This window comes from Teleopsis dalmanni, chromosome 1 (genome assembly GCF_002237135.1).
Source record: "Teleopsis dalmanni isolate 2A chromosome 1, ASM223713v2, whole genome shotgun sequence".
NCBI classification, from domain to species: Eukaryota; Metazoa; Arthropoda; class Insecta; order Diptera; family Diopsidae; genus Teleopsis; species Teleopsis dalmanni.
In genome coordinates, this window is record NC_051846.1 from 22689376 (window position 1) to 22698900 (window position 9525).

The window sequence follows — 9525 nt, forward strand, 5'->3', positions numbered from 1 at the left end:
ATATAAAAGCAAAGTTATCAGCTCAGTAGTTTGCTGACCTAAGTACATATAAAATTTTTCAAAGAAATTCGTTACCATCGTACTTATGTAAAAGTTTCTTATCAATTTTGAATATTATTTATTTTAAGTATTATCATCTTTAATGCATTATATTCTCTTTCAACTGTATAATGTTAATCACACTCGGTTGACCTCATGCAATGCCAGATAAACTTAAAACTTTAAGCATATAGTGAAATTTGCACCCAAAGCATTTCTCAAAAATTTAATTAGTACATTTAGAAGACCCCAACCGTGCGCTTCGTTAGCATCGTTCTAAATTTTTTTACAATTAATATATATAATTTTTTTATTAATAAAATTTCATTTTATAAAAATAACCGATTTGCCATGAGTTTAATAGGTAAAAACGTTGTTTATGTCGGTGGATTTGGAGGCATTGGTTTCGCATGCTGCGCGGAGTTCTTAAAACGGGGAATTAATGTAAACATATTAGTATTACAAATATTTTATTTAATATAAAAATAATTTTTTTTTAAATAAATATAGACACTTATTATATTAGATGTCAACGAAAATTCTCCAAAGCTGCAACAACTAAACAAACTAAGTCCAAACGCTAGTGTGGAATTTATGCCACTTAATCTACTCAACGGCAGAGTGACTATAGAACGTATATTGAAGACTGTAGTACATAAAATTAGATATATCGATATTCTAATTAATGGTAGCGGTATAGTAAATGATCGCAAACCTCAATTATGCGTGGACATAAACCTGGTAAGCATAAAGGGTTTTAAAATGGTTAAGTGCTGATTAATGATTTATTTTACAAGTTATTATGATTATTGTGTTATTGTATAGCTACTGTATTAAGATATGCTATAAAGAGAGTGTTATTAATATAAATGTAAAATTTTTCACTATAACCCATTGTGATGGCTTCAAAATTGCCCAAGCCAAGCTATACACCTTACTTATTAAGAATTTTAACTATAATTTCAGTTTTCGTTTCAATATTAAAGAAAGAACAAATAAAAGAAGATAATCCTGGAAGTTCAAAGATCTTGATATTATACAATTCCCGTTGTGACTCTTTTATGCTTGTTTTACTTGTGTTTTTTTGCACTTTTGTTACGGCAAAACTTATCTTTTATGTGCTGCCCACTTTGTCTACCTAGCAAGGCTAAAACTATCCACTATGGAAATTCAGGAACTTAAAAAACGAGTGGTGATCCCATATACAGAAATTAAAAAAAAAATCTCCTTTATCATCCACACAAATTAGTATTAAGATTAGATTTTTATAAACGGGTTGTGGTAACAAAACAGCACGGCGACAGAAAAGTTTATCACCACTATAGCCAACTATCTTAATCAAAACTTTTCAAATGATATTAATGAAAATAAAATAAACTGTCTTCGCTACCTCTGTTAAACGATTGAAGAAGTAATCTCGACTATCATTAATTTTTTTTCTCTGCAGTCTGGAACAAAATAATAGAAAGCTTCAAAAAATAATAAATAACTCCACCTCCTCCACAACACGCCTACTCATGTCACCAATAAATACTATATAACAAGGATATTAAATTAAAGATCTTCTGAGGTCTTGTAAAGAAACAGAAAAATTACAAGAATAATATAATAATACCGATAATCATTTTTAATAATAAACCTATTAACGTTTTATGTCGAAATTCATATTTACTTTTAAAATTATTAAAATTAGATTCGGAGCGCAGAGAAGCCGGAAATTTTGCATATAAACACGAAGTTTCTCGGTATTTTTCGTATCAATAGTTTGGTTCAAAATCACAAAAACTTAGTTGGCTCTTATTTAATTTCACGATAAAGTAGTAAATATATATTTGAAATCTCTGCAGATTAAATTCTGGTAATGGAAGTTACTTAAGCGAGTGTGCGAAACAACTACAATAATCCTAATAATAAGATCATATTCAAAATATTTTTCAGCGATTGTTTCCAGAAAGTATTTTTCATATTTTTAGTGCTGTTAGCAGACACTTTCAAACTTTTTTTTCTAAATTTCCGCATTTTAAAATGTAGTATTAAGATAGGTTTTCTAGAGATTTTATTCCTTAATTTTTTTAGTAGTGTTACCTGGTCTGGCAGTTTTATAAGTAGATTTCTGTAGGTTTTATATTTTCATATTTTTGTGTTATTTGCTTGCACTTTTGTTTCTTTTATTTTCCCTTTTTAGTTCTTCATTTTTATTAGCTGACATTTAAGAAATTTAGTCACATCGTCCTATTAATTGGCACTTTGGTTGTCGTTAATCTTACTGTATCCACACATTTTAGTTATGTTGAGCTCCGGATGGTTTACTTTAGAATTGAAATAAATTAAAATTAACTAAATATTATATGTATAACATAATTTTTTAATTATATGTCACGGAACATAAATATTTTCTAAGGAAAACATTTTCACAATGCGACTAAATAAATTTATTTATTTTTTATTTTATTATTATTTATTTTATTTTTATATTATTATAAAATTATTTATTTTATTTTATTTTATATTTTTAATATAATTTCATTTTCAATATTAATATTAATTTCGTTTTTAATTAATAATAACATTTGCAACCTATACTTAGACGGGTTTAATTGAAACTACACTGGTTGCAGTGCCAATAATGAGTAAAAGTGAAAGTGGTCGAGGAGGCTTAATAGTGAATGTAGCTTCAGTTTTAGGATTAGAACCCGGTCCATTTGCTGCTGTCTATTCAGCTACTAAACATGGAGTGGTTGGTTTTACGAGATCACTTGCGGTTAGTGACAATATTTAAAAATAAGGCTATATATATTTCTTATAAAAATATTTAAAATATTTAAAAAATTTAGGATCCACATTACAATAACATAACAGGAATTTCATATATTGCGATTTGTCCTGGTGCCACCGTTACTGGTCTGTTAGACACATTTGTAGGCGTTGATACGTTTGAGATGTCAAAGCCCATAAGTGAAAGAATTATTAAAGCAAAAAATCAGACTGCTGAAGAGTGTGCAGAAGCAATGATGCAAGCTATTGAAAAGGCAGAAAATGGTAGCGTGTGGATCTGTGATTTAGGCAAATGTGAAAAAGTGGAAATGCATAAATACTGGTCATATATTTTGGATTAAAACAAAATATCATATATCTTTTAAACTTATGTGATTGAAATTGGATTTCTCTAAAAAAGTAAAATAAAATAAAATTACTTTAAACCAAAATCAAAATAAATGTTTTTATTTTTAACATATAACACATTTAGCAATCTAAATAAAAGTCTATTTTTAGTATATACACTATGTATAATAATAAAATTGATATAAGCATTAAAACCGGTTGTATAATATCTTAAATATTTTTCCTAACAATTGATTTGTCTAGTAATTGTGTTCAACAATTTTAAGCAGCTACTTTACAATGTCATGAATTTTGTATATAAACTGAAACCAACCAACGATTGAGCATCAGTTTTAAACGATTTCTTCAAATCAAAACAGACACAAAAATCCAAATCTCACAAAATGTTCAAATACGTAAGTTGATATAAAAATATTTACACTCAAAGGATATTAAAGGATATAATTATTTGTATATTTAGATTGCATTCTTCGCTGTTATTGCTGTTGCTGCTGCTAAGCCCGGTTTGCTTGCAGAAACCCACACCATTGTACAGCCCGCTGTTCTCACTAAAACTGCTATTGTGGATCATAGCGCTTCATCGGCAGTAACACATCAAAGTTACACCAACTTAGTAAGAAAAGTGCCATTAGCTCCAGTAGTTCCAGTTGTAAAAACCATTGAACCAGTCATTCCAGTTGTAAAATCTGTTGTTGCTGCTCCTGTTGTGCATTCTGTACCAGTTGTAAAGACTATTGCTGCTCCCGTCGTGCACACCGTTCATGCAGCTCCAGTTGTTCACACTGTACATGCCGCTCCTGTACTTCACACTGTACATGCCGCCCCAGTTGTACACTCAGTACCTGTTGTACACTCAGTTCCTGTTGTACACTCAGCTCCATTAGTTAAAACTGTCGTCTCCTCTCCAGTTGCCTACTCCCTTCATCATTAAAATTTAAGACAATGTGATACCTCTTATTTAACTCTAGAATAATTAATTCGAACATAATAAACAAATAAAAGAATATTATTATCTAAAATACAATCTTTTTATTTAAATTAAAGAATTTTTAAATAGTATTATCGACAATAATATTTTGTACATTACCAAGCAAACCCTTATCAGTAAACTTTATTCACAAAGTATATTTCGTATGTATGAGATCGGAACTTTGAAACTAAGGTATAACTGACTTAAAAGAGGAGGTATACTTAAAGACAATGTATGTATACTTAAAAGAAGTGACCCAGCGATTTGCGTCAACTAAGCATCGACGAGCAACTAAGCAACCTACTTGAACACTTCAAGATCCTTCTTACATGTGCAAGATTCTTCTTAATCAAATTGCCAAATTTCTGTTTGGGTCTTATGAGAGTTTGGTTTTAAATACTATCACTCTTCCACTGACCAGATTTTCACACTGCGGCAGCTCTTGAAAAAATTTATAGACATAGTATCGAAGCCGAGCTTTTTTTCTTTTATGGGGAATAAAGCCTTACTTAAAAGTCCCACCAGGGAAACTGGTACATCTCAATTAAATAAGAGCAAATTTAAAACCAGTGGCTTAGTTGACTTAAACATATCATGCGAATCATTAAAAATAATTTAACGAACGAGGTGATTGAAGTAGCAAGCAGAGGGTTAAGCAGTTGGAGAAAACTGTTTCCGATTGGAGTGATTAAGTGAAGGTAGCACTAAAATCACATTAGTGAAACTGGAAAAGGCGTGTATTAAAGTATAAATATTCAATAAATAATCCATTAAAATAATTATAAGGTGTGTCATGTTTATTTGATAGCTTGGTTAAACGACCAAGTTACTCGTCAAATTCAGCAAGGAAGTGTATCTAACCTATTTTGTTCTAAAGAAATAACGATTTCATTTAGTTCCATTCATTTCGATCAATCTGAAAAATTGTGACGGTGAGGGCGATAGTTATTGTTTGGCTATCTTAATTAAAAGCTAACTTCTCAGAGAAGGTTCTTTAAATAACTAAAAATGTCAATTTTCTACGTATTATCTTAAAAAAGTGTTTTCCATTTTCATTTGATATTTTTAGTGCAGATGGCTAGCACTTTCGTTTTATATATTTGATTTATTATATTCATTTTGTTCCATTTTATATTATTTTATTATTATTTTATTTTATTTTATTTTATTATTATTTTATTTTATTTTATTTTATTTTATTTTATTTTATTTTACTTTATTTTATTTTATTTTATTTTATTTTATTTTATTTTATTTTATTTTATTTATTTATTTTTTTTTATTTTATTTTATTTTATTTGATATGATTTGATTTGATTTAGATATTAATAATATTTTAAATTTTTTATATTATTTTAATTTATTTTATTTTAATTCATTTTATTTTAATTCATTTTATTTTAATTGATTTTAATTTTTTTATAATATATTTTTATTTATCTATATTTGAATTTATGTGATTTTAATTTATTTTACTTAATTTGAATTAGTTTGACTTTATTTGATTTTATTTTACTTCTACTGATTTATTACATTTTATTTTAATCAATTTTATTTTATTTTACATTATTTAAATAATTTTTATATTATCACATTGTATTGTATTATATTTTATTTTACTTAATTTGAATTTATTTGACTTTGATTTTATTTGATTTTATTTTATTAAATTTTATTTTGTTTTATATTATATTATATTACGTTATTTTATGTTATTTATTTTATTTGTAATTTTTGTTTCTGTTAAACTTTATTATGATATATATTTCATTCAAATAGATCATTAGCTGCTTGAATAATAGAATCAATCTGTTCACATCGTTATTTCCAAAGTAATAGTGCAACTTATATGATATTTTCTATCTATCACTATAGATAGAAGTATATGTTTAGAATTTTTTTATATGCCTAATATATGTTACCTAGCGTTAACAAGGAAAGCCTAGGCATATTAGGATTCTTGTCATATCACAATAATCACCCGATGTAATGTGGACAAAATTCTCACAGGTACATAGTACCACTACTAACCGATCAACAGGTAAACAGTTTTTGATTGAGAAAAACTATGTATTGAGTTCCCATCATTGGTTAAAAAAGATTCAAAATCTTTGAATGTAAAAATGATTTTCTTTTCTGAAACACCTGACCTATCTACTACCCTTTGAAATTAAGGATAGAAATAAGTTTATTAACTTATTTGATTGGTTTCTTTCAACTTATATAGGAAGTCACCCTTCTCAAAAAAAAACAGTAGATATTGCGGACTTATATCTTTAATGTGGTCCCTTAAGTCTGCACTACGGACAGTATTCATCCGTGGTATCACAATTTTAGTACACAAGATTATCACTCAACTGATATATGTTAGTGTAAATAACATAAATTGTTTGTGTAAATAATATATTATTATAATATAATATTATTATTAATAATATTATTCTCTGTACAAACAACCATTAAATAGATTATAGATCCAATAAAAAACAATTTCATTAATAAATAAAACAAATATTTATTTGACTACAATTTCTTTAAAAAAATTCAACAAATTTAATGAACAAAGTGAGCAGCATGCACCACTGGAACCGAAGCTATAATTGGAGCAATTACAGGTTTACGTAGATGTACTTGGTTATGGCTTTGGTAAGAGATGGGTGCTGAAACAGCTTTCAGAACAGGCACTACAGGTGCATACGTTTTAACAACTGGAACAACTGGAGCAACAGTTTTAATCACAGGTGCAGCTACATACTGTGTATGGATCACGGGTGTAGCTACTGTTTTCACTACTGGCACAATTGGAGCAGCAATAGTTTTAACAATTGGACTCACAACATGAGCCTCACTATGAACTTGTGTGAAACTTTGATGAGAAACAGCAGATGGTGCACTATGCACGACAGCTCCCACTTTAGCTACAACAGGTTGAACAAATCCTGGGTTAGCTGCGGCAATGGAAATTAAGGCGCAAACAACAAACTGAAGATTTAAATATAAATTATTATAAATAAATGATAAAGAGGTAAAAATAAAATTTTACTTACAAGTCTGAACATTTTTATTGAATTTTTTTGAATGCTGCTTAATAGTTGCAGTTAAGAGATTATTAGTCAACTGATGATGAAATCTAAAATTGCAATTTTTATATATAGTAATTTTTCACAAAATTTTTATTTGCAAAAATAAAAATGCCCTTCATATAAACTTAAACTAAGTTTAGGAAAAATGTTCAAATTTAAGAAAATACTGCTAAAATGTTTATAATTTTTCGTTACTTGCAGTGCAAAATTTTTGTTAAAATAACAATATTCAGAAATCAACAATGAAATCAGTTTCTATTATTATTTACACAATACTCAATGAGGGCTTAAATATTTGAAAAGGTTGGCATTAGAAACAAAACACCTACATTGAACTTGAACTGTTCAACTCCTTAGTTTCATTAAAACAAAACCAAAACATAAAATATAAAGCAAAATCATGGTATGGAAATTAGCACCAAAGTATCTCATGGATTACAAAACTTCATAAACTAATCGAAACTGACTGACAGGCACCAATCCCAATGGGGGCATTAAACGCTACACCCATTTTTAAAGCCTATAAACTGACTAGACCCCAATCATTAAGGCAAAGTTATTAAATCATAAAAATACGTGGTTTAATTCACGTTTTGATCTTTTCTTGAGTCTAAGATGAATTGACAAATGCTGCATCGCGGTTTTTGTGTTTGACAAAGCTCGATTTTTTACAAAAGTATTCGAAAATTGAATAATTCAAAATTGAATAAATAAATTTGTATAAAATACAAAATTCAGTTAATTGAAAACCTATGCAAACACCAACCTTCGGTAATTGTAGTACATAACAAGCCGCAACTAATTTGCTTGTTGCCAGTGATAAGGTAGCTCATGAGTTTTGTGCGTAATAATTACTCTAAGCTATTATGTCAGCTTGAAGCGCTGATGATGAAGGTCAGTAAGCCGGTAATATATGTCAATTGTAGGGACTCAAGTAGTTTAACGTCTGCTTTGGCTCTCAACAATAAAATTATGAATTGAAAACTAAGTTTTTTGCGACGTTCAGACGTAATAGATAATATCATATAGCAGCACATATTTGTATAAAAGTGTAGAAACTGATTGCAAAGATCAACAGTTTGGATTTAAACTTTGACAACACAGTTTCAAAACATACCAAAAAGCAATATGTGCAAATCTGTAAGTATCTTTATAAAATTCCAACAATTTTTATTCAAATTTTTATATCCTTAATAACCCCTTTCTTACAGTACACCATTTTCGGTCTTCTCTTCATTGCCGCCGCTGCAAGTGCTGGTCTTATTGAAACTCATCATGTTGTGGAACCAGTTGTTGCTAAAGTAGGCACCGTTGTGCATAGCGCGCCATCTGCTGTCTCTCACCAAAGTTTCACACGTGTACACAACAAAGCTGTCGTAGAATCTGTTGTTGCTCCAATTGTAAAAACCACTGTTCATGCTGCACCAATTGTACCAGTTGTAAAGACTGTGGAACCAATTGTTCACTCTGTACATGCTGCTCCAGTCGTTCCAGTAGTCAAAACTATTACTCCAGTTGTACACTCAGTACATGCTGCACCAGTTGTACACTCAGTGCATGCTGCACCAGTCGTACATTCAGTCCATGTTGCACCAGTCGTACATTCAGTACATGCTGCACCAGTCGTACACTCAGTTCATGCTGCTCCAATTGTTCCAGTAGTCAAAACCTTAGAACCAGTAGTACCTGTAGTAAAAACAATTGCACCCGTTGTACACTCAGTACATGCTGCACCCGTTGTACACTCAGTACATGCTGCACCCGTTGTACACTCAGTTCCAGTTGTTCACTCAGCACCTTTAGTGAAAACTCTTGTACCAACTGCCCATATTGTCCACCATTAATGTATCTACGCTTATGATATGAACCGATCCACGAAATGATTATATTAATTATATATAAGTATAAAGCAATTGTGAAATTTATATTTTGATATGAGAACGCTTTATACAAGAACCATGCCATGTTAAAAATTATGTTTTACTTTTTATGTATAGAATCAAATACCATAAAAGTGTCGAATATTTCGAAAAAAAACACCTATGTATTACTTTTTACCTATTATTATATATTTAATGACAACTGCTAAGTGTTCGATCCATTATATATTTACATTATTTTTAATATTATATATTAAGATTTTATGATTCGATCTTAATGATAGATCTATTAATTCTGCAGATAGTCACCGTTTGTGGTCTACGGAATTTAAACGACTAATATCAAACCCATCCATACCTATGGAATCTTCGTCTGCTGACATAAGACAAAAAAATCACTCAACCCCGGAAAGTATTGACATATTGAGCC

General features: G+C 29.4%; 4 protein-coding genes across 4 annotated transcripts; 3 read left to right on the top strand and 1 right to left on the bottom strand.

Annotated features, from left to right (window-relative positions):
- Nucleotides 1-111: 111 nt before the first annotated feature.
- LOC119672055 (alcohol dehydrogenase-like) lies at nucleotides 112-3243 on the top strand. The gene is made up of 4 exons (XM_038083009.1): nucleotides 112-483; nucleotides 550-780; nucleotides 2627-2800; nucleotides 2874-3243. The coding sequence occupies exons 1-4, from the start codon at nucleotides 391-393 to the stop codon at nucleotides 3153-3155; spliced, it is 780 nt and encodes a 259-aa protein (XP_037938937.1). The 5' UTR covers nucleotides 112-390; the 3' UTR covers nucleotides 3156-3243.
- A 302-nt stretch (nucleotides 3244-3545) lies between these two features.
- Nucleotides 3546-4095, top strand: LOC119678208 (A-kinase anchor protein 14-like). The gene is made up of 2 exons (XM_038089915.1): nucleotides 3546-3557; nucleotides 3623-4095. The coding sequence occupies exons 1-2, from the start codon at nucleotides 3546-3548 to the stop codon at nucleotides 4091-4093; spliced, it is 483 nt and encodes a 160-aa protein (XP_037945843.1). The 3' UTR covers nucleotides 4094-4095.
- Nucleotides 4096-6685: 2590 nt separating this feature from the next.
- Nucleotides 6686-7191, bottom strand: LOC119678215 (larval/pupal cuticle protein H1C-like). Its single transcript, XM_038089929.1, has 2 exons — nucleotides 7180-7191; nucleotides 6686-7114 (listed from the first exon to the last, which is right to left on the bottom strand). The coding sequence occupies exons 1-2, from the start codon at nucleotides 7189-7191 to the stop codon at nucleotides 6686-6688; spliced, it is 441 nt and encodes a 146-aa protein (XP_037945857.1).
- Nucleotides 7192-8343: 1152 nt separating this feature from the next.
- LOC119678223 (pupal cuticle protein C1B-like) lies at nucleotides 8344-9090 on the top strand. The gene is made up of 2 exons (XM_038089941.1): nucleotides 8344-8355; nucleotides 8427-9090. The coding sequence occupies exons 1-2, from the start codon at nucleotides 8344-8346 to the stop codon at nucleotides 9057-9059; spliced, it is 645 nt and encodes a 214-aa protein (XP_037945869.1). The 3' UTR covers nucleotides 9060-9090.
- Nucleotides 9091-9525: the final 435 nt, after the last annotated feature.

Bases quoted from the DNA above. Each gene is read 5' to 3' on its own strand.
- LOC119672055 (XM_038083009.1), top strand. From the start codon at position 391: ATGAGTTTAATAGGTAAAAACGTTGTTTATGTCGGTGGATTTGGAGGC. The intron at 484-549 runs GTAAACATATTA...AAATAAATATAG, and splicing joins TCTTAAAACGGGGAATTAAT to ACACTTATTATATTAGATGT. The intron at 2,801-2,873 runs GTTAGTGACAAT...TAAAAAATTTAG, and splicing joins GTTTTACGAGATCACTTGCG to GATCCACATTACAATAACAT.